This window comes from Lontra canadensis, unplaced genomic scaffold (assembly GCF_010015895.1).
Source record: "Lontra canadensis isolate GAN:19392208 unplaced genomic scaffold, GSC_riverotter_1.0 scaffold43, whole genome shotgun sequence".
In the NCBI taxonomy this organism is placed as follows: domain Eukaryota; kingdom Metazoa; phylum Chordata; class Mammalia; order Carnivora; family Mustelidae; genus Lontra; species Lontra canadensis.
The window spans coordinates 15,005,811-15,030,506 of NW_022631037.1; the positions used below are offsets into that span (position 1 = coordinate 15,005,811).

The following is a 24,696-nucleotide window of genomic DNA, read 5'->3' on the forward strand; positions in this document are numbered from 1 at the left end:
AAATTAAAATTAAAATTAAAAAAAATTAAAAAAACAAAATGCACAACGGCATGACCTAAGGTGATTTAGAATGCCAGAGAAAGCCTACTTGCCTCACCCTGAATTTTTAGCCCAATAAAACTCACCTCAGAAGTAGGATCTATTTCCTAAGAATCAAATAACTCTAGAGCTAGAAAGACCTGAATTTATGGAGAAGAAAACTGAGGCTCAGATGATGAGGCAGGAAAGAAATGAATAGCAATATGTCACTTCCTCATCAGGTAGTCTACTAGGACCCTTCACATATAAAATTCCATCTTCACACCAAACTCTGGATGTTTCAATGCCATTATTGTCACCATGTATCAGAGATCAAGAATCTGAGAAGAAAGTAAAGTCTAAAAGGACACAAGTAAGTAGACTCAAGTCTGCTGGGCCCATCGCACCTCACTGTGAAGTAGAAAGATAGGACACTGGTGTAGGCCAGGATGTGACAAAACATGAGAACTGGAAGAAAACAGAGGTAGCTCATGAATTCCAATGCCAACTCTGAGCACGAACAGGAAGACACACCTAGGCTTCCTGCATGTTGCTTTGCTCCTCAGTAAACTGGAGATTAAAAAGTGACAAATCCCACAAGCTTGTGATGAGGTGTGCCTCCTGGAAGTAATGAGATGGGCTTTTACAGAGAGAAATGCTGTACATTCCTGGACAGTCCTGCTCTTCCTAGAGATCCTGACAGCAGCCTCAGGCCTCAAAGCACTCAAACAATGACTCTGACCACAGATATACGGATGCAAAAAAAAAAAAAAAAAAAAAAAAAAAAAAAAGCCCTAGCTATACCCATAACAAATAAGAATTTTCAGGAAAAGGATCAACCAAAATTTTCAGGACATAAGCTTGGGGATGGGTCAAGTATCTGAGAATGATATTCCCAGTGGGCTAAGAGTTCAGACCAGGACAGCCAAGAGCCAACTAAATAGATCACAAAAGAGCACTGGACATGCAATGAGATGGGCCTGGGGTCCTATCAGAAGATGGGGGTGGAGCCAAAAGGTATCAAATAATATTATATAGAATATATACTCCAGAGCTAGGTAGGGGACTTAAAGAAAGAAACAATGATGTAAAAGACAACAGGATGGTATACAAATTCTACTGTTGGGCATGAAACAACAACAACAAAAATGACCATGCTTTTCTATTTTTAAGAAGCTTATCTATATGTTAAGTCATCAATAATCAAAATTATAATCCTAATAAAAATATCTGGTTTGCAAAGTTTTTCCATAAACACAGTCTTCCACAATCCTCTTGGCAAATGTATAATGCAGGCAGAGAAGATATTGTTTCCTCCACTCTGGGGAAACTGAGGCTCAGAGAAGTTACATATCTTGTCCAAGGACACAGAACTGATGAAAAGGTAAGTGAGAACTAGAACCCTACTTCTGGCAAGTGGGTCACAACTGGCTCATTAGAGTAGAGTAGAGCCAGTAGAGATTTTTAAACTCCCACTGCACCCCAGTGTTCATAGCAGCAATGTCCACAATAGCCAAACTGTGGAAGCAGCCAAGATGTCCTTCAACAGTGGACAAAGAAGATTTGGTTCGTATATACAACAGAATACTACTCAGTTATCAGAAAGGATGAATACTTACCATTTACATCAACATGGATGGAACTGGAGGGTATTATGCTGAGTGAAATAAATCAATTGGAGAAAGACAATTATCATATGGTTTCACTCATATGTGGAATATAAGAAACAGTGCAGAGAATTATAAGGGAAGAGAGGGAAAACTGAATGGGAAGAGAGCAGAGAGGGAGACAAACCATGAGAAACTCTTTTTTTTTATTTCCTTTTTAAATTTTTTTAAATTAATTTCTTTTCAGCATAACAGAATTCATTGTTTATGCACCACACCCAGTGCTTCATGCCATACATGCCCTCCATAATACCCACCACCTGGCTCCCCCAACCTCCCACCCCCCCCTTCAAAACCCTCAGATTGTTTTTCAGAGTCCATAGTCTCTCATGGCTCATCTCCCCTTCCAATTTCCTTCATTTCCCTTCTCCTCTCCATCTCCCTATGTCCTCCATGTTATTTGTTATGCTCCACAAATAAGTGAAACCATATGATAATTGACTCTCTCTCTGCTTGACTTACTTCACTCAGCATAATCTCTTCCAGTCCTGTCCATGGTGCTACAAAAGTTGGGTATTCATCCTTTCTGATGGAGGCATAATACTCCAGAGTGTATATGGACCACATCTTCCTTATCCATTCGTCCGTTGAAGGGCATCTTGGTTCTTTCCACAGTTTGGTAACCGTGGCCATTGCTGCTATAAACATTGGGGTACAGATGGCCCTTCTTTTCACTATATCTGTATCTTTGGGGTAAATACCCAGTAGTGCAATTGCAGGGTCATAGGGAAGCTCTATTTTTAATTTCTTGAGGAATCTCCACACTGTTCTCCAAAGTGGCTGCACCAACTTGCATTCCCACCAACAGTGTAAGAGGGTTCCCCTTTCTCCACATCCTCTCCAACACATGTTGTTTCCTGTCTTGCTAATTTTGGCCATTCTAACTGGTATAAGGTGGTATCTCAATGTGGTTTTAATTTGAATCTCCCTGATGGCTAGTGATGATGAACATTTTTTCATGTGCCTGATAGCCATTTGTATGTCTTCATTGGAGAAGTGTCTGTTCATGTCTTCTGCCCATTTTTTGACATGATTATCTGTTTTGCATGTGTTGAGTTTGAGAAACTCTTAACTCCAGGAAGCAAACAGGGCTGCTGGAGGGGAGGTGGGTGCGGGGATAGGGTTAACTGGATGATGAGCATTAAGGAGGTCACATGATGTGATGAGCACTGGGAGTTATATGCAACTGATAAATTATTGACCACTACATCTGAAACTAATGGTGTACTTATATGTTGGCTCATTGAATTTAAATTTAAAAAATAAAATAAAAAATAAAAATAAGAAAACTCACAGCAGCCAGCCTACATCCCAGACCAATTAAATCAGATTCTCTAAGGGCAAACTCAGGCTTTGCCATTTTTTTTAAGTTCCCAGGTGATTCCAGAGTACCACCAAGGTGGAGAAAAACTGTCATCATGTATGATGACGATGACAGAGTACCGGGAAACAATTTAAAAGCCACATGGAAGTATTTAAGGGGATGTAGAATACATTTACTTACAAAATTATAGTTCAGCTACAGGGATTGAGATTTCTGTTTTGAAAAAAAAAAAAAATGACAGAACTTACAGATCGAAAAAACTTTGCTCCTGGCCAGAATCTCCTTTGTTCTAGTGATGGCCTCTGTTCAAAGCATGTTTGGAGTTTTGTGTTTTGGAAATGTCTGTATCTTTTTAATAACCAGTTTGTTAACACTAAATCTTTGTCTTTTAAGGATAGATTTGATTTTGGGGGGGAAGCCATTCAACAAGAAACTTTATGAATAAGATGGACGATCAAGTTAGATAATTTTAAAAAATACCTCCATGTGCTTGTGGCTCATAATTGATTTGAAAGCCAATTCTTAGATACCTGACAAAATTAAGCTGAAATCTGTGTGTAAGGAAAAACTATGAAGAATGTCATTGACCTGGATATATTCATTCTGTCCTGATCTTTTAATCACTCTCCATACTTTGTGGTAGTGTCATGTGCATCTATTAATTGAACCTGATTCAAATCTCATAACTGCTAATAACAAACTGTGATTTTGAGCAAATTTCCAAGCTTCAGTTTCCTCATTTGTTAAAATGGGTTTAATTTGAAGAATTTTATAAAGATTCAGATAAGTTCCTAGTGTTTTGCTTAACCCATAGCTGATATCCAATAGATGTGAGCTGTATTAGTTTCCTATTGCTACTTTCACAAATCACCACAAGTGTAGTGGTTTAAACCAACCCAAATTATTATGCTGAAGTTCTATAGGTCAGAAGCTTAACATGGGTCTAAAATCCAAGTTTTACTCTCACTGGGAGTAAGATTAAGAAGGAAGTTTATAATAACATCCAAAAGAATAAAATACATGGAAATAAAAGCAACCAAGGAGGCAAAAGACTTGTACACTGAAAACTGCAAAACTTTACCAAAAGAAATTTAAAAAGATACAAGTAAATGGGAAAACCTCCTGTGTTTGTGGAAGATTTAGTATGTTTAAGATGGCAGTATTGCCCAAAGAAATCCCTATCAAAGAGATTCAATGTGATCCCTATCAAAATCCCAATGATGTCTTTCTAAGAAATAGAAAACCTCATCCTAAAATTTACATGAGATTTCAAGGTACCCCAAATAGTGAAAACACTCTTTATTTTTTAAATTTAATTTTATTTTTTCAGTGTTCCAAGATTCATTGTTTGTGCACCACACCCAGTGCTCCATGCAATATGTGCCCTCCTTAATACCCACCACCAGGCTCACCTTTAAAAAAGAAGAACAAAATTAGAAAACTCACATTTCCTTATTTCAAGACTTACTACAAAGCTATAATATTCAAAACAGTGTGACACTGGAGTAAGGACAGACATATAGACCAATGAAATAGAATAGGGAATCCAAAAATCATTCCTTCACATATATGATCAAATGATTTTCAAAAAGGGTGCCATTCAGTGAAGGAAAGACAGTCTTTTCAATGAATGGTGCTGAAAAAAACTGCATACTTACATGCAAAGAATTAAGTTAAACCCTTACCTCACAACATATACAAAATGTGAACCCAAAATGGATCATGGACCTAAATGTAAGAGCTAAAACTGTTAAACTTTTGGAAGAAATCATAGAGAAAAACTTCATGACATTGGGTGTGGCAATGATTTCCTGGCCACAGCACCAAAAGCATAGATAACAAAAGAGAAAAATAAGTAAAATGAACTCCAGAAGATGTAAAAACTTCTGTGCACCAAAGGACACTATTAAGGGAGTGAAAAAGGCAGCCCACAGAATGGAAGAAAATATTTGCAAATTATATTTCTAAATAAGGGATTAACATCCAGAGTATATAAAGAACTCCTACAACTCAACAACAAAACTGAAAGACTCCATTAAACACATGGTCAGAAGATTTGAATAGATATTTCTCCAAAGATATACAAAAGGTCAACAAGCACATGAAAAGGTGCTTCAGCATCACTAATCATCAGGGAAATGAACACTAAAACCACAATGAGGTACCACTTCACACCAACTAGGATGGCTATTAGCAAAAAACCAAACAAACAATCCAGAATTTAAAAAGTTCTGGCATGTAGGGATAGGGTGGCTGGGCAATGGACATTGGGGAGGGTATGTACTACGGGGAGTGCTGTGAATTGTGTTAAGCCTGATGATTCACAGACCTGTACCCCTGGGGCAAATAATACATTATATGTTAATTTTTTTAAAAAGAAAAAAAAAAAGTCCTGGCATGGATATGAAGAAATTGGAACACTTGTGCATGGCTGGTAGGTATGTTAAATGGCATGGCCTCAAACAATTAAACACAGTTACCAAAGGATCCAGTAACTCCACTTCTAGGTGCAGACACAAAAGAATTGAAAGCAGGGACTTGAACAGATATATGTATAGCAGTGTTCACAGCAACATTAGCCCCAATAGCCAAAATATCCATCCATGGATGAATGGACAAACAAAATGTGATATACACAATGTATACTGTGTTTTGGAAATGTCTGTGTATACAATGTATATACAATGTACAATTATCTAATCTTTAAAGGGAATAAAATTCTGATACCTGCTACATGAATAAGCCTTGAAAACATTATACCCAGTGAAATAAGCCAGACACACACACACATACACAAAAAAAATACTGTATGATTCCATTTATATGAGGTACCTAGAGTATTCAAATTCATACGGACAGAAAGTGGAATGGCAGTTAGCAGAGGCTTGAGGCAGGGAGGTCATGGAGTTTAATGAGAATAGAGTTTTAGTTCAGATTGGTTAGAAAGTTCTGGAGATGGATAGTGATGGTGGATGGACAACAATGTGAATGTACTTGATGCCCCTGAACTAAACACTTAAAAAAAAAAAAAGGCAAAATGGTAAATTTTATGTTATATATACATATGTATTTTTCCACACACAAAAAAGAGAAAAACCAAGGTGTTGGCAGGGCTACGTTCCTTTCTGGAGACTCTAACAGAGACTCCATTTCCTTCCCTTCTCCGGCATCTAGAAGCTACCTACTTTCTTGGTTTTGGGCCCCCTTCCTCCATCTTTAGATCCTGCAATGAAAGCACTAGTCCTCATATCACATTGCTCTGACCTGTGTCCTCGGTCTTATCTCCCTCTCTATCCTCTGCCTCCCCTTCCATTTTGAAGGACCCCTGTGATTATATTGGGCCCATTGGATAATCCAGTTTAATCTCCCCCATTTTAAAGTCAGCTGGATGGCTGCTTCAATCTCATTCTCACCTTTAAATTCCCTTTGTGTACAACCTAACACATTCCTGGGTTCCAGAAAATTATATGCTCATCTTTGCAGAGAAGGGGGACAGTCATTCTGCTTACCACAGGAGCCATTAACATTACTTTTGCATTACTGTAAAATAATAGATGTAAGCAGAACATGGAATAAAGGAACAAGCAAAATTAGGGATGGCCTCTGAACTGAGCTTGACCTCGGGTTTGGAAGAAATCACAGAAACAGTAGCAGACCACATCAGAGAAGGGATTCCAGGTCAGAGGCTGCTCACAAGCCCAGCAGGTGTGCATATCTGAATCCACCCTGGAATTTGAGCTTTAAAAATAAGGGTGAGGGGTAACAATTATGGTGGAAACAATAAATAGTTGCTTTATCAAATATATATGTAATTTCAATCCACTTGGTTATTTTAGTACACAAGATTGTGTTTCACCAAAGTGGGGTCTGATATCTGCCTCAGAAAGCCTGGTTTGATGGGACAGTTCATGGGAAAAGGAAGAAACCTGAGTGCTTTCTGATCGTTTCGTGTCAAAATGGTCCTGTGGGCTTCTAGAAAGCCAATGCTTAACATTTCCTTGGCTCTTCTTTGAAGTTAAAGATTCAAGTTCAAGCCTTTCTTCATGAATGCTACTGTCATTTTCAGCACTTGGTGATTTGTTTGCAGCATGAGCCTGAGTGTTCAGTGTCGGGGACAATGCCTTATGATAGCATAACTTAGGGACTAGTTTTATTCCTTTACAAGTTGTAAAAAAAAAAACTTGCAGCCAGGACTATGTCTTTCTTGACATGTGTCTCCCTTCCCCACTATCCAGGATGTGCATAGAGTAGGGAACAGGTAGTGGTTAGGATGGACTGAAAAAGGTAGGAGTTATCAGATGAAGGCATCAGATCAGTTGGGAACAGAAGTGAACCCCTGGAGCCCAGGGTGATAATGATTCACTGACACAGGAGGAAGGAGGAAGACCTGGGCACAGCAGGCAGGCCAGAGCACCCCTTTGCTGGGTGTTCCTGAGGCTGCCTGGAAAGCCGGGACCACCACGAACCAGGAAATACAGCACTGGACCTGACGCTTCCTGCTGAGAAAAGATGAGCTTTCCAGAGCCTCTTTCTCATGCCCAGCTCATGCCTCCTCCTTTCGAATTTAGAGGCAGTCAGCTCTAGATGATGTCCAGGTCAACAGGGGAGAGAGGGAAACATGCAGGAATGGTCAAGAAGAGATGAAGGCTACAGCACTAGGGCTGCTCTGCCCTCCCCTCTGACAGCCTGCCTCACCCCTGCACCCAGGGCGCCAGGTCAGCCATCTGCCCGCCAGGCAAAGAACGGCTCTTGTACCCAAGAGTCAGGCCATTATGTAGCCTGACTTTCAAGTGGCTTTTTATAGAGTGCTCAAGAAATGGGCGCGGCAAAACGAATGAATACCAATGAGAAAGGCATCTGCTTTGCCAGGGAAATCAAGTTTATTAGCAGGTTACAAGGGAACGCCCTGGCACTTCCGAGGGTTCCCTGGGCGAGTGAAAAAGGAACAGACCACAGTGAAGGAAAGGGTGGGCAAGGAACAGCCTGCGGGGGGTGGGGGGGATGAGTTTCGTGGCTGCCTTATTGGGGCGGCTCCAGCCACGCAAACCATGTTCTCTGCCCCTTTCTGTCAAGAGAGCCAGTGTCAGGTCGAAGATCTGGAACCTTGTGCCCTGCCTCCTTGCTTCTCTGGCAGCCCCTGGGCTCTAGCGCATGAAGGAGTTGCAGGGCCCACAGCGCGGGCGGGGGACACAGGGCGTGCAGGGGGCACAGGAATTAGAGACACAGGACCCGGAGGATCCGCATGCATTCGTTGTGGCACAAGGGTTGCAGGGCAGCCTGGAGAAAAAGAAAGACGTGGAAAAGGTGAATTGAGGGAGGCTTGTAGTATCTAGAAGAGCAGAATGCCTGTGGGATTTGACCCCTAACAGAGAGAGCCACAGATTCCCCTGCTGTAAAGGTCCCTATCAAATTGCTAATGTCTTCCTACCACATAGTGCCCAAAGTACTAGACAGAAACTCTAGAACTCTGGCTTTGACTCCCAACATTGTCCATTCCTAGCTAGTGAGACTAGGAAAGTCGCTTAGCCTCTCCAAGCCCCAGTTTCTTCACCTACAGAATGGAAACAGTACTGATCCAACCGGCTTGGCAGTAACTACAAGGTCAGATAAGGTAGCGTATGGACACGCACCCTCAACACAATACAGTCTTGTAAAATGCAATAAACATCATTGATCTTATATCTATATGACCACAGTTGAATGCAAAGAAATAGCTGTACAATTGCAGTTTGTCCATCAAACAGCTCTCTCTTTTCTCTATTTCTAATGATGCCTATATTGTGTTTTCTGAGTTCTGTTTGATCATGTCTGGTGTGGAGTCATAATTTCCTTTTGAAAGTATGCAATCTTTGTCTGGAGTCCAATGGAGAAGCACACTTATGTGAGCATGGTTTCATCAGATATCTCCAGCCGTCTACTCACTTGCAGTCCTCACTCTCCAGCAGGCCCCGGTACGTGTTGATCTCGCACTCCAGCCGGGCCCGCACGTCCAGCAGCACCTGGTACTCCTGGTTCTGCCGCTCCAGGTCACTCCTGATCTCAGCCAGCTGGGACTCCACATTGGTGATCATGCATTGCAGCTGGGACAGCTGGGAGCTGTAGCGGGCCTCGGTCTCCGTCAGCGTGTTCTCCAGAGAGTCCCTCTGTGTGGAGAAAATAAGGAAGGTCACAGAGTCCCTCCTCAGGGAGCTTCCCCCGTGGGGCTCCAGAGAAGCCCCAGGCTTCACAAGGCTTCCGCTGACTCCGGTTCCCCAACCTTACATTGGTCACCAGGAGGACTGAACAATACCCACCAGGTTGTGCTGGGCCTGCAGCTCGATCTCCAGGGCGTTGACCGTGCGTCTCAGCTCAATGATCTCTGCCTGGCAGGACTGCAGCTGCTCTGAGCTGGACACCACCTGCTTGTTCAGCTCCTCAGTCTGAAACAGCACAGGGGAGAAGACAGGGTCAGACCCTGCCTCAAGGGCCCTGAGGGGCCACGGGGTCCTTAGCAGCCATGTGCTGAGATGCCCACCTGGGTGGTAAACCATTCTTCCACATCCCTGCGGTTGGTCTCCACCAGAGCCTCATACTGACACCTGGTCTCATTGAGGACGCGGTTCAGGTCCACAGCAGGGGCTGCGTCCACCTCCACGTTGAGGCGATCTCCGATCTGGCAGCGCAGGGTGTTGACTTCCTGTGGATGCAAAAAAGGCAAGAGTGACTCTCCTCAGTGAAGAATAAACTTGAGCCCCATTAGTCTATTTCCTTGGAAAAGAGACTTTGAGTGGAGCAGTCTGTGACAACTCAAGGCAAAGTGCTCTGTGCTTCATGTGGCAGAGCTCCCTCCTCACACAACTGTGCCATGGCACTTGGGCTCAAATCCGAGGATTTGCTCGGATGCCTCCAAAAGATGGACTAATTCCCAATGTTCCCAATTTGCAGACTGACTGCAGAAGACCTCATAATACAAAGAATTCACTGTACAATTTCAGATTGTATAGCAAAAAATTCTTGCCATCAAATAAGATCATGGTATGGCCCCTCCAGGAGAAAGGAGGAGCCCCAGAACATTTTTCAGTAAGACTTTGAAAGAGTGGAGATTTAGATCTACCAGGCTTGATTTGTGACCTTTGGGGAGAGAGATGAGTTGGTACAGCATGAATACAGCAACACTGAGGCTCTTTCTACCGCTCAGTGATCAATCAGAAGCTGATGGAGAGACTCCAGGAAACTCACATGATGTACCAGTTTTGAGTGAAAAATACACCTTATCTGAGAACATGGATAGGTTTCATCTCTTGTTTTTTCATTCATCCTGAAGTTTTGGTGTTTTTAAAGGAAAATCATGAAGTCAGCCCCAACCTCATATTCCAGTTTCTGCCATCCCAAATGGTTCAAGTCACCCTCAGCCTGAGGCTGAGCTAGGGTACTTCATTTTTCATTTCTGGTCTCACCTCCTCATGGTTCCTCTTGAGGCACAGGAGCTCCTCCTTCAGGGATTCCACCTGGGCCTCCAGGTCAGATTTGCACAGGGTCAGCTCGTCCAGGATCCTGCGTAGACCATTGATGTCTGACTCCACCAGCTGCCGCAAGCCCAGCTCCGTCTCATACCTGCACAAGGACAAGGTCAAATCAGTGACCGGCGGACCTCCAAGACAAACAGAAATGATCTTTGATAGCCCCCACGCACTTAGCCTTTCCACTTTTTGCAATGAGTAGACCCAAGAGACAGAGGGTTCTGGAGTCTCAGTCCAGACCAAATATTGATCCAAAAATAAACAGAACAATTTGAGCCCTCATCTATTTTTGTGATTCCTTTACTTGGTTCTCCTCAATCCCTATTGGATTCTTCACAACCAATGGATGGAAGTGTGGTTCAGTAAAGCTTTGGAAAATCCCTTTCACTTAACCGGAGATGAAACAAAAGGAATGACATCAATGTGAAATCTGAACAACTCACTTTGTTCTGAAATCATCCGCAGCCAACTTGGCATTGTCGATCTGCACCACCAGCCTGGCATTCTCAGACTTGGCACACAGAATCTGAAAGCAAGATTCTACTGTGAGGGCCGCTTGAACTTGAGAAGGTCTTATTGTTCAAGGACAGTCAGCTGCTGTTGCACCCCCACAGAAGACCCCCTCACCTTCTGCTGGAGCTCCTCGATGGTCCGGAAGTAGGACTGGTAGCTGGGACACACATAGGGCTCCTGCTGCTGGCACCGTTCCCGAATGCGGCTCTCCAGCTCCGCGTTCTCCCGCTCCAGCTGGCGCACCTTCTCCAGGTAGCTGGCCAGACGGTCGTTCAGGAACTGCATGGTCTCCTTCTCGCTGCCATTGAAGGAGCCCTCGCAGAACCAGCCACAGTTGCCCACATTGGCGGGGATGTTGCAGGCCCCGGGCAGGGTGCAGGTGTGGCAGCTGGGGGGCACGCAGGGCCGGGAGGAGCAGGTGGAGCGGCAGCTCACGTTGGGCAGGCAGCAGTTGTAAGGCATGGTGCTGGAGGGAGCAAGGCACCTGGCTGAACACAGAGTCCAAGTTCTCCAAGGAGCTTGTGGATTTCCTTCCTCTGAGGAGGATTTATATTCCCTTCACAGAGGGTGTGGACATGGTATGTAATGTCTTTTTTCTCTCTATGTCTTCTCTAGTTTTCAAATGCCCTTCCCTCAGTCTGTTATTTGCCTTCCTCAGAAGAGTCCCTTGTCCCATAAAATTCTTTACTTGGGCTTCTTGCTAAGTCAGGACTCCTCTTCAGGCAGTATACCCATAAAATCAGAGTTTTGTGGTAGATCTTAAAAGAGGCCACACAGTCTGGCCCAGGTATCTGCCCTTGTTAATTGGGAGTTGGTCCATCCAATGACATTCTTCTGTGTTATGTGATCCTGTAAACCCATACTCAGACTCATTTCCTGGCCCACCTGGCATTTCTAGGGAGGGACTGAGATTGAGTCAAAGAAGAAGTTTCATTGAACTCCCTTTCCATCTGCTTTAGAGGAAGAACCCTCAACAGTGCACCATTCCAAGCCTGGTAAGCCTTGATGTGGATAAGGACTGAGTTGGGCCATGGCTGAGAAGGATGGGCAGTTGTTTGTGGAATGCCTCCTATATTTTGTATACATGGATTATAGAAGCATTTCAAAGGAAGAGGCTCTGATAATTGCTTTAAGAACAGGGAAGGTTCTGGAAGAGATCATTTGGAAGGATTCCTGAGAGAACCATATAAATGTATTTCAGCTGTCCAGGAGAAGTATCTGGGACTGGCTTGGAAAGGAAAAAGGCACTGCTAGTCAAACCTTACCACTGGTCTAGCTTTAGACCAGCATGAGCAGATAATTGGGGAAATCAAGAGATTGCCCAAAGGAGCCTGCTCAAGGAGGTTGATCTTAAAACTTCATGTGAATTAACCTTATATTCCATCATATGCCCATGTTGGCTTTAATATTTTTAAAGAACAGTTTTACAATTTCCAGTTAAACTTTCTAAGATTTTTGCCCAATCTTCTCAGTGAAATCAACACACTCAGAAGATGGACCACATCCCGTCCTGGGTTCCCATCCCCAGCCTTACTGAGTTACACACAATTTGGTTTAAGAACCAAATGTTAAAAGGCACCAAGGAGGGCTCTGTGGTGGTATAATTGAATCCAAGGACTAAGGCACCAGGACTAGAAACTGCTGAGACAGAGCAGAAGCAAGTTTGGCAGAGCAAGCTTGAAGTCATACGGGGTTGACTTGGGAGGGGAGGGAAGGCACCAGAAGGTCTGTGGAAAGGGGTGGCCAAAGTTCTGAGTATATAAAGGTTGCATAATTATAGGCCCCACTGGGGTACCCCCTGCCTCTTGGGTAGCAGCATCTCAACTTCCATTGTGGCTTTGGCTCCCAGCCAGAATGGTAGTTTTATTGACAACTTATTGGAGTCCTTCTCCCCAACAAGCTTTCATGATGGTATTCATGTAGCACTCCGCTTGGGTCCCAGATAAAAGGTCCTCCATCTACCCTCTCCAAAGCCATTATCTTACCACTTATTATAATGCCATTCAGATGGAAAGCCCCACCACACTACAAAGAAGCCCAGACTTATAATAAAACCAAAATTTCTTTGTTTTCCTCCTGGGCAATTAAAGGGGCAGAAATAGGTGGGTCCTGAGGCAGGCACCACTGAGACTTTCCAGAGGAAGGATGCAAGGCCAGGCATAGGGAGCATCTGTCTCACTTGAGCTGGGCTTGGGACAGATGCAAAGGCCTATCCATCAGACTGATGAGTGTTTGCTTAGAGGGAATAGCACTGGCATCCTGCTTCCTGCCTCTTGTCAGCCTGCTCCAGAGCACTGGCTTTCCAGCCCAGAGCTGTTCCTCACCCCTGCCTTCCTCCCTACCCAAGGACACTGGCCCCTGGGCACAGAACAATGGCCGCAGTTTTTCAAGTTCTCTGGCCTAGCCCACTGATTAGCCAGCACAGCCTCACGGGGACTTTAGTCCAAGGAGAGTGTTTAGGTCTAAGAAAGAGAAGATTCAAGAATTGGGTCAACAAAAAAGCAGAACTAGAGTTTGCATGCAATGCCAAGAAACCAGAGAAATGGAAACCAGGAGCAGTGCATTGAATAAGAGGTAACAACGGACCGGAGAGGCAAGGAAGGAATCCTCAGAACCGTTGCAGCCGCTCTGCTCCAACAAAGTGAGCCCATCTTCAAATAAGTGGACCTGGAGAATGCAATGCTGAGAAGTAGCCAAGACGACCCAAATCCATGGGCAGAAGACTGACCCACCCTGTTGAGAGTCCCACATGATGTAAATCAAGATGATTCAGGAAAGATCTACAGACATGAGATCACAGCTTCTGAGGCCTCCAAAAGAAGTGACCTTTCCCAAGGTGCCCAGACCAGAGCATCACCTCCACAATCCTGTCTGAGATTTGTCTGTGGCTGAGAAATACAGGATTGTCTATACCAGGCAGCATAAGGTCGGAAGGGGACAATGCCTCCTGTTCCTGAATGAGTAAGGTGTGAACAGGAGAAAGGAAGAAAGGAGCAGAGGAGGACAGAGCTGCACTGGCTTCGGGTCATGGCCAACCAGCAACCACACCAAAGACACAGGAATGAACAGGTTACAACCAGAGATTCCTTTTTCCCTGCTGGCCACCCCGCAGATGCAATGGCACAAGGATTCAGGAGAGGGACAGCAGACGGAGTGACTGGTGAGTGAACACAATGCTGCCATCCCTTGTAAATCTTGCCTCTGCCTTGCAGTGTTTTTTAAAATTCCAGTAGGCTTGAGTGAATTTGCTTCTTGAATTAGAGGGAAAGGGACTCCTGTACTATAAGGTCTTTGAGAACTCACATGGGCTAGGAGTCAACTTTGTGTACTCTCTTGATTTCCTAATTGAAATATCTGCAAACTGTACTCACTCAAAGAGAAACTGAGTGGTCAAGGGACAATCAAGCCCACGTTCTTTCTTTAGATCAGTTTTATTCAAAGCACATGTATGGTGCATGCAGCTTCTCCATGCTGGACACAGGGCTACATTGGAACAGAAGAATCATCGTTCTGGTAGAGGATTATATTTTTATGAGCAATTCAGGCTCATATGGGTCCCCAAAATATCTGAGAAACAAAACGGTGAGATGTTTAAGAGATGTAAGATGGACATGTCTGGAAATATGTTTGTATTTAATGTAATTAGGAAATTGCATATACAAGATTAAGGGCAGAAGTCATTTACTGAATCTCTGGCAAACACCTGGCCTAGCCCCAGGGCTGACAGGGACAGGGACACGGGGACAGTGGGGAGATGATATGCTGCAGTCCTCTGTGAGCTCTCAGTCCTGCTGAGCATACATATGGGCCCACAACAACCTCTAGTATAAGGTGATATCATTGGACCCTACCCTTCCAAAAGTTTCTTCTTTACTCCTTCACTTCTTCCCACACATAATCCTGTCCCAGCCTCCAGTCAGACCATTTTAAACCAGTATCTGATTCTCTGCCTGGAGATGTGGGATGAGACCATTTCAGATTATTTACCTGTATCCCGAAGGAGACTTAGTAGTAAACCCTATTCCCTAGGTGACTCGGGGGTAGGATTCAAACAAGCAGTCTCCTCAGAGCCTTAATCCCTTTAAGAATCCTGTCTTCCACGAGGTCTGGTCATTTTTTTTTTTTTTTTGGTAGTTTGTTCTTTTTGCTTTGGACACCACAGTTGAGTGGTCTGGCTGCCCCGCGGGATCCCCAGAGGCATCATGGTACTAGGGTGTGCTTCCAAGCACCTGGAAGAGGTCTCCAGGACACAGTATGGGATAGCAGCAGAAGAAGAAGCAATATTAAATCAAGCAAGTGAAAGAGAAGTGTCAAAGGGCCTGAGACTCACGTGGGAAAATGGGGGTGAAGCGCGAGCCAGCTGGTGAGCAGGCACACGCTGGCCACCCTTGGGATGAGAGAGATCTACTACCAGGAGAGGCATCTTGGTGGAGGGCCTTGGGGCATGTGTTTAGTATGTCCAGCAACCCAGCAGGGAGAAGGGAGAGGCAAGGGAGGGAGCTTTAGACACGAAGTCCAGCATAAAAGGGGAGCCTCAGCTGAAGAAGGCTAGGGGACGGCCAAAGGACAGAAGCTCGGTCTGAAATGCGGTTGGGGTGGGGAGGATCCGGCAAGATGGGAGTAAACACAGGAAGATTCTCCTTGGGGAGATTCCCAGGCCCTGTAAAATCCATCCCAGCCACCTCACAGCAGGATCAGACAGTCGGTCTGAATGGGCAGTCTTAGGCAGATCTGCCTCCAGCCCTTAGCAATTGCGTGCAGGGACGTGCAGGGACAGGGCAAAGGGCTTGAGGGACAGACCACAGGGAGACCTCGCAGGCTCATTTCCCTCCCAACCCTGAACCTGTCCCCCTGCAAAATGGGGACTGTGGAGCCTGCTCTGCCTCTCCCAGGAGTCTGGGGCATTTCAAACTGGATAGCCTGTGTGAAAGCACATTGTAAGTGGTGAAGAGATGCATAGGTAAGTGATTCTGACAGTTTCTCTCTCCTCTTCCTCAGTAGACAGAGTGTTTTTAACAATGGCAGGGGGTGAGTGGACCTTCTTTCACGATTTGCAGTCATTAAAATTGCCATGGTTCTCAGACTATTTTGAAATGAGGTACAACCTTTATTTCTTGTACTGCCTTTTGTGGCAGAGATTCTTAGCAGTGGTTCTGCTAGCATAAACACTCTACCATTTCCTTCAAGGAAAAGGAACCAAAACAATGGGGTCATTATGGTTCTGTCATCCTGCCCACACAATTGGAGACTTGGGCTATGTGCAGCACAGTGGTTAGGAGTACAGTTGCTGGAGGTAGACAGCCTGGATCTGAATCCTGGCTTCACCACCTACTAGCTGTGTGACCTTGGGCATGTTCCTTAACCTCTCTGAGCCATAGTTTCTCACTCCAAAATAGGGATTATATAAGTTTATATACATAAATTTATCTGTAACTTAGATGAGTGCCATGGCTCAATGAATGTGAGCTTCAGTGTTGGTGACGATGATGGAGATGATGGTGGTGATGAGGGACTGTTTGGTCTCTGAGGAAGCTCTTCACACACACCCCAAGCAGAGTGATGCCTCCACCCAGCATTTCTTCCCAGGAAACCCAAACCACTTCACACATACATTATGTACCACACACACACACACACACACACAATGTCTCATCAAAGCTCCTCTTTTAATTATATTCAGGGGGCTGGACATGAACTTAAGAAGCACAGGTCAATTACCCTGGGGCCCCACTGACTCATTTCATGTCACCAGAAGAATCCCTCAACCACTCAATGACTCACCTTCTCTCCCTCTCCTTAAAAGGGAAAAACAATGCTTACCTACTGTCATGGTGCAAGAATAAGTGGGTTTGTTTTGTTAGACTGCTTTGAACTTGTTGGATGAAAGGTACTTTTTAAGTACAAAGGAAAAGCAAAGGTATTTTGGCCAGGTGCTAAATTAAGACTTACCAAGATTGTTCTTTCTTATTGGGACCTATCCTCAGAGATGTATCACCTGAGACACCTGGGTGGCTCAGTGGGTTAAGTGTCTGCCTTCGGCTCAGGTCATGGTGACCTGGATCCCAGGATCGAACCCCATGTCAGGCTCCTTGCTCAGCAGGGAGTCAGCTTCTCCCTCTGCCTGCTCTGTCTGCCACTCCCCCTGCTTGTGCATTATTTCTCCCCCTCTCTCTCTTTCACACACACACACACACATAAATAAAATCTTTTTTTTTTTTAAATCCTTAAAGGGATGCCTGGGTAGCTCAGTGGGTTAAAGCCTCTGCCTTTGGCTCAGGTCATGGTCTCAGGGTCCTGGGATTGAGCCCCGCATCAGGCTCTCTGCTTGGTGGGGAGCCTGCTTTCCCCTCTCTCTGCGTACCTGTGATCTCTCTCTCTGTGTCAAATAAATAAATAAAATCTTGGGGGAAAAATCCTTAAAAAGAGAGAGAGAGAGAGATGTCACCTGTACCCAAATACCTATACAGCTTAGAAAAAAGAACAGAGGCAGAGTGGAGGAGAAGGGAGGGAAGGGTGACCTCTGACCCTTCCAGATTCCCTGTGTTGGAAGTCCTGGTGCTTTCCAAGCAAATCAATTTTGTCCACACAGATGGTGGCCAACAGGTAGGATTTTGGATTTGAGAGCCGTTGGAGGCACAAAAACCAGGCCCTGGCTTAAGATCTCTCCACCCTTCAGGCTTGGGACTATGGTCACTCCTCACCAGGATGGGCTGGACTTTGTATATTTCTCAGCAGGCTACTCTGATTTGGAGTGCTCACGGAGCAGAGAGAAGACAAGAACCAGCCTGTGGGGGTTGGTGTGTCAGCTCCACTTTAACACTTATAACCTCACCAATGAATAAGACCTAGATCTCAGGGGGTCATAGAATCTGGGGACTAGAATACCCTCTACAACCATCCATCCAGCCCCATCAGACGCCTGAGTATCCTCTTCAACATCCCACCAGGTGGTTATAAAGACCTGCTTGTATGCCTCCAGTGATGGGGAACTCACTGCTTCCCATCTCTGGGCAGCTCTGACAATGGTCTCTGGAGACACGCTGTTCTTGGCCATGGCTGCCTAAACATGGAGCTTCTGGTTCATGTGTCTACTGCCTACAAGGAAGGTCCAAGCCAAGCAGCTGCCAGAAAGCTTGCTAGTGGAGCCCGTGAGGAAGCTTGGGTGGGTCCATTTGGCCTTCTCTAGACTGATAGTCTGACAGGCTCCGCAACCATCATCCTTTAATACATTCAGCATTTCACAGCGTGCAGGGGAAAGGCGCTGCCTTGATCCGATGAGACACTGCTCACACACGGTATCTATAGGAGGCCGCAGCCAACTCCTTCTACATCATATCTGGCCCGTGAGGGGCTCAGTCGCCAAAGAAACGCCCTAACCCAGTGATTCTCAAACTTGAGCATGCATAGAATCACCTGGAAGGCTCAATAAATCAGACTGCTTATTCAGAAAGTTGGAGGTGGGGCCCAAGACTTTGCATTTCCTAAAAGTCCCCAAGTGGTTCTACTGGTTGGAACACTTTTAGAACCACTACCTCAAAACTTCTCATGTTTAATTTTTTTCCCTTCAATGCTTCCAAAGTATGGGCTTTGGGCCTAACTCAGGGAGACCAGGGTTCAAGTCTTGATTCAGCCACCAGGTGCTCCCTCATTGCGGGCTTTGGCAGACCCCTGTTGTCACAAGATCTCTGAAGCCCCAGGACTGTGCCTTGCTTGCCATGGGCCCATGATCATAAAAGCTTACTTTAAGTAGAGCATTCTTGGGGTCCTAGAAGAAACTCTGACCTGAGCTTCTCCTTTGTACAAGGATGAAGTCTTCGTCCTGATAAGGGGAGATTTTAGCTGGTGCGAGTATTTTCAAAGCTCTGTGAATCCAGCTCTAATAAGCTTTAGATACTTATGGATACCCAGTTATAGCTGGGTATCTGTCAACGGTGTCATTTTGCTACAGGCCAATTTTTAACTGTGGTCCTGGCTGCCTTTGCCATCTCCCAGGACCCCTCCTGGGAGGGAGCCCCCAACCCCTGCTTCTGTGAGAACAGCTGTCTCAAAGGGCCCCTCGGCAACACTCTTGGCATAGGATGGAGACACTGACCACAGGCCCTGCACTCTTCATGCTGCTGAAGTGAGGTTTATTAGCAAAATAAAAACAAGGCCACCTACCACTTCTCAGACCGTGAAGCAACAGGAGAGAGCAAAAGAAGTGTTCAGGACACCCTAAAGAGAGGAAGCCCAAATCCAGGGGCCGGAGCTGAGCCGCTGGACTAGAAAGCCCATCAGCAGAGAAGGGTCGCCGGGCATCAGTCTCCTGCCCTATAGGCCAAGGGAGCAAGCCCTCGGGGGGGTAGGCCTGCGGAGTGGAGACAGCGGAGCTGCAGACGGTTCCCATCTCCTGAGTCCTCAGGCTGAGGAGTGTGTCAGCATCGAGGTGTTGAGCTGGAGCCACAAGAGGCCCGAGGAGGTCCAGACAGGCAGGGAGAGCAGGGGGTACAGGCTGCAGGGGTTGGGCGGGGCGTGCTGGAAGCTGGGGTCGCGCATGGGTTGCAAGGGAGCCTGCGGAGAGAAAAACGTGTTTGAAACACTGATGTCAGAAGGGCATGAAAGACAAAAGTACACAGGCATTTCAAAATCGGAAAAGCAAAAGGGGATTGTAGACCTTGGAGTTCCTGCTAGGCCTAGAAAATCCACAGTGGAGCTGGGACCAGAGCTCGTGGTGCCCCTGTGCAAAACCAGCCCTTCCAGCTGCAGGTAAAGGAACACGGACGAGAAAGGCAGAAAGGCTGGCCAAGCAAAAGCGGCTCAGCTGCCCTCCTGATTGACACATAGCCCCCAGTCTTGTTCCTTATTGCTTAACGGGGTGTTCTATCCACCTTACCTCTTGCACAGCTCAATGGGAGGACAAAATGAAAGAATGGTTGCAAATGCCCTTAGCAATGTTTTTTAACATTGAGCATGAAGAATCCCTGTTACTAGAATACTTCTTCCAGAGAGAATTTAACAAAACCTAAATACACTGAGCTCTCAGTATTTCAGCCCCCCTGTGGCAGTGACTGGCATCTGGGAATATAACATGGTCAGCAGAATGGATGGCATGAGCTGAAAAGTTCCCTCACACCCTTCCTTATGTCCAAGCAGCTCACCAGGCTTACCAGGTAGCAAGTTTGTCCCCAGAGATGCAATCTGCCGTGCCACCCCTCCTTTCAAATCATCCCCACAAAAGGGCTATGTTTTTATACATGACATTGGCACAAACATTGGGGTACACACTTGCAATCCTCGCTCTCCAGAAGTTTCTGGTATGTGTTGATTTCGCCCTCCAGCCGGGCCTTGACGTCCAGCAGCACCTGGTACTCCTGGTTCTGCCGCTCCAGGTCGCCCCGGATCTCGGACAGCTGCTCCTCCACGTTGCTGATCAGCATCTGCATCTGGGCCAGCTCGGTGCCAAAGCGGGCGTCAGCTTCACACAGGGAGTTCTGCAGACAGTCTTTCTGTAATGGCAAAGGGGTAGGCAAGTGGAAAATTGTGGACTGCAGCTCTCAGTCTCTCCAGTAAGACTGTGACACCCCAAGGTATTGCCAGACCTGGAGAATAATCTAGCTCCTGTTAGAAGACCTCAGCTAGAAGAACTGACAATGTGCCATTGCTCTTCATTGCAGACCCAGGATAAGTGTGCAGAACCTGCCCCATATGGGCGAATGTTCATTACCCAGCATCCACATCTATGAGAAGGTTCTTGCACAGGCAAGGAAGTCAAGGTTTGAACTGTGTCCTGGTCTGTATTAAGGGAGGCAGGTACTGAGCCAGGAACTGCTCTTGGGAGTGGGAGCCAAGCAGAGGCCTCTAGGCCTCTGTGCAAAGGAACTCACCAGCGTGTGCTGGGCCTGAAGCTCCACCTCCAGGGCGTTCACCGTGCGTCTCAGCTCCAGGATCTCTGACTGGCAGCACCGCAGCTCCTCGGAGCACGACATGTCCTGCTTGCTGATGCTTTCAGACTGAAGCACAAGGGCACAGAGACATGATCAGCAGCCTTCCCACGGGAAAGCCGGGGTCCCTCCCAGCTCTGAGGCAGCGCCCTCACCTGATCCTGGAACCACTCTTCCAGATCATTGTGGTTGGTCTGCTCCACGGCCTCATAGTGGCACCGCATCTCCTGGAGCACACTGCTCAGGTCCACGGTGGGCTCAGCATCCAGCTTAATCTGGAGCTTGTCCCCCAGCTGGCTCCTCAGAATGTGGACTTCCTGTGGGCACAGGAGGGGGGACATCCCAGTCATGGAGTCCCCACTGCCCTCCACCCCAAAGCCTCATCTCCCGCTATCTACCCTCCCCAGTGATTTCCCTGTGCTCCTCTGCAGATAAGGCAAGTAACCTAGCATTAGCCTAGCAACTTCCAAAGGCTGTGGATGAAGAGCAATTTCCTACTGAAAGCTGGAGCTCACCAAGCTTGTGAGGTTTAACCACAGGGCAAAGCCTGCAGAGCTTCCATCCTGAGCAGGAAGAAGAGCTTCACTGCTTCCCCCAAACGAGCCCGAATTCATCCCCAGAAAGTCTTACACAAAGGGCCATGTACCTGCTCATGGTTCTTCTTAAGGCAGAGCACCTCCTCCGTGAGGGACTCCAGCTGGGCCTCCAGGTCACATTTGGCGAGTGTGAGGTCATCCAGTGCCCTGCGCAGGCCACAGATGTCGGCCTCCCCCAGCTGGCAGAGCGAGTGTTCCGTCTGGTACCTTTAGCAGGAATGATACAGGAGTAGAGGGTAGAGAGCAGAGGTGCCCCAGGACACTGGCAGCCATTCCACCAGCATCCTTCCGCAGTCTAATTGTGAGTTGGCATTTTGTAGGTGGCACACTCCCAGCCCAGAAAGCAATGGGGTATGCCCCATTCATTTGACACTAAGCACCACTAGGCAGAGTGGCCAGTACTGAGGGTGCTGGGGTAGACACATGATCAGCATCTGACCTCATGGGCTGATGGCCAAAGGCAGGGCAGCAGAGTAATCTGACAACTGCCATGCCAGGTGATCCCTACAGACCCTCCTCTTCCATGCCCCCTACTAAGGCAGACTCTGGGTCCTGTCTCAGATTAGAAGCCAAATGCCAGATGGGAGGATGGAAATGGCTTTCTTTAGCCCCAGAGGAGTGAGGCTTCTACAGAGCTCTGAAGAAAGACAATAAAACACAATGCTCCTTCCTGTTCCTGGGTTGGACCTTCTCAGGTGGCATAAATCTTTTGACCTTCCCAAGCCTCCATCATAGACAGTGGAGCATGATGTCTGTTGTGAGTTCCTAGTGCTAGTGCTCACAACTGGCTGGGAGGCAGCAGAATTTGGTAGGAAATGGCCTCGGGGTAGGAAATGTGGTGCCGGTTACAGTTCTACCACTCAGTAGCCACGTGGCTTCAGAAAGGTCACTTCAGGGCCCTGAGCTTTGGTACTCTCACAAGGATGGAGCCATCACTGCCCTGCCTACCTCCCCAGTTCCTGGGAACAATAGCAGCAAGTGTATGATGTATTCTCAAACATGGCGTGAACTATAAAAGCTAAACAAACGAGGGGCAGAGGAGTGTTCTTTCAAGACCTTGGACATCATGCCCTCTCTTTTCTCCTGCTGTAACTATCGGTTTGGGATCTTGGTCAATTATATCTCTGATGCCAACTGCATCACAAGAGACAAGAAGTTAGGCTAGGCATCTGCCTCCTCCCTCTGCCTGTTCTACCACAACTCACTTGGTCCTGAAGTCATCTGCAGCCAGCTTGGCATTGTCTATTTGCACGACCAGCTTATTGTTCTCAGATTTGGTGCACAGGATCTGGGGAAAGAAAGTAGGTTTAGTAAGTCACTATCCCCAGAGCCATCAATGGCCTCGGGTCAAAAGAAGTTGCATTGGCTGAGATTCAAACGACAACATCCCTTTGGACAACACAAACTCCCAAACACGTAAGAAATGCTGCTGTGATACAGGGTGGGGGCTATGCTTGAGGATGCTTGGCAGAGGCGAAAGGCATACAGCCAAAAGAACTGGGAGATAGAAAGGAATAGCAAACTGAACATATAACAGAGACTTAATTTTATTTTGCCAGCCATGATACTTAGCCTGATATAAACAAGATCTGAAATCTAGGCCACAGAACAATGAGCTGGTTATGAAAGCTTTAAATGAAGGGGGACACATTCTCAATCAGAAGTCCCTTATGCTGGTTGGCCAACTTCCCCAAAGGTCTTCTGTGAATCTATCCAGGTTTCTGTGGCCCCTATTTGACATGCTTTGCCTTCCTATCTCCAAAGCAAAGGTATAGTTTCTTAAGAAGCATTGGATTGATTTCCAAAGGGGCCAGTAGCTATGCAGAAGAGACAAATGCTACTGAATGGACATATATTGGTTCATAAAGGACACTAGAATACGCTGCCTTGTACTGCACCAGAACTTAGGTTGCACTGTTTTTGCAACTATAATGTTAGAATTTTTTTAAGATTTTATTTATTTATTTGACAGAGAGAGATCACAAGTAGGCAGAGAGGGAGACAGAGAGAGAGAGGAGAGAGCCCGATGTGGGGCTCAATCCCAGGACCCTGGGATCATGACCTGAGCTAAAGGCAGAGGCTTTAACCCTCCGAGCCACCCAGGTGCCCCAGTGTTAGAATTTTAAGTACCAAGACTAAGTAAACATAGACTCAGAATCCTGGAGAGTCAAATCCAACATCTCATCTTTTACATATTCCCATTCATCTGCACTTGAGAAATTATCTTCCCACAACCAAAAAAATTTTTTTTCAACTGTGGCTGTTTCCACTTCCAATCCAGGCCCTGAAAATTTTGTGCAAGTGTCAGTAATCTTTTTCTATAAAGGACCAGACAGTAAATATATAAGACTTTGAAGGCCATGAATCTCTATCACAACTCTGCCATTAGAGCACAGAAGCAGCCATATGCAATACATTAATGAATGAGCATGGCCATGTACCAATAAAACTTTATTTATAAAATCAGTCAGTAGGCCAAGTGGGCCATAGTTTACCAACCCTTGATCTGAAGCACCACAAACCTCACCTTCTGCTGGAGCTCCTCAATGGTCTGGAAGTAGGACTGGTAGTCTGGACACATGGTGGACTCGTGACATTTGCTCGACTCTCGGATCATGGTCTCCAGCTCCTCATTGTCCCGCTCCAGCTGGCGCACCTTCTCCAGGTAGTTGGCCAGACGATCGTTCAGGAACTGCATGGTCACCTTCTCATGGCCATTCGGGGCACCTTGCACATAGTTCTCACAGACTCCAATGTTGCCGGGAATGTTGCAGGTCCCTGGCAAGGGGCAAGCGGTGTTGCAGCTGAAGGGCATACAAAGGCTGGGTTTGCCCAGAGGGGTTGCCCCCACACGCGCTCGGTTAACATGTGCCAGGATGGCTGACAGGCACTGAGAGGCAGCCTTGGTCTCTGGAACCTGTCCACTGAGAAGAGAACTGCAGCGATGAGAAGTCATGGTGCTGAAGGCCAGACGAGTGCTTTGCCTACAGTTAGATTTGCTTGAAGTAGAAGCCTTCTTCCTCCAGACCTTATATAGGTCTGTAGTGGGTGTTGGTACAAGAAAACAGGCATTTTCCTCATTAATATTTATGTTGATTCTCATACAATCACTCTATTAGTCAGGGATTTTTGTCTCTTATAAAGAGTTAATGAGCTCAT

At 46.3% G+C, this 24,696-nt stretch overlaps 2 protein-coding genes across 2 annotated transcripts; both read right to left on the reverse strand.

Annotated features, from left to right (window-relative positions):
* Positions 1–8,153: 8,153 nt before the first annotated feature.
* Positions 8,154–11,486, reverse strand: LOC116875951 (keratin, type I cuticular Ha1). Its single transcript, XM_032871793.1, has 7 exons — positions 11,136–11,486; positions 10,952–11,034; positions 10,446–10,602; positions 9,524–9,685; positions 9,303–9,428; positions 8,932–9,152; positions 8,154–8,286 (listed from the first exon to the last, which is right to left on the reverse strand). The coding sequence occupies exons 1-7, from the start codon at positions 11,481–11,483 to the stop codon at positions 8,154–8,156; spliced, it is 1,230 nt and encodes a 409-aa protein (XP_032727684.1). The 5' UTR covers positions 11,484–11,486.
* A 7,949-nt stretch (positions 11,487–19,435) lies between these two features.
* Positions 19,436–24,493, reverse strand: LOC116875978 (keratin, type I cuticular Ha8-like). The gene is made up of 7 exons (XM_032871813.1): positions 24,065–24,493; positions 22,743–22,825; positions 21,588–21,744; positions 21,097–21,258; positions 20,885–21,010; positions 20,286–20,506; positions 19,436–19,571 (listed from the first exon to the last, which is right to left on the reverse strand). The coding sequence occupies exons 1-7, from the start codon at positions 24,491–24,493 to the stop codon at positions 19,436–19,438; spliced, it is 1,314 nt and encodes a 437-aa protein (XP_032727704.1).
* Positions 24,494–24,696: the final 203 nt, after the last annotated feature.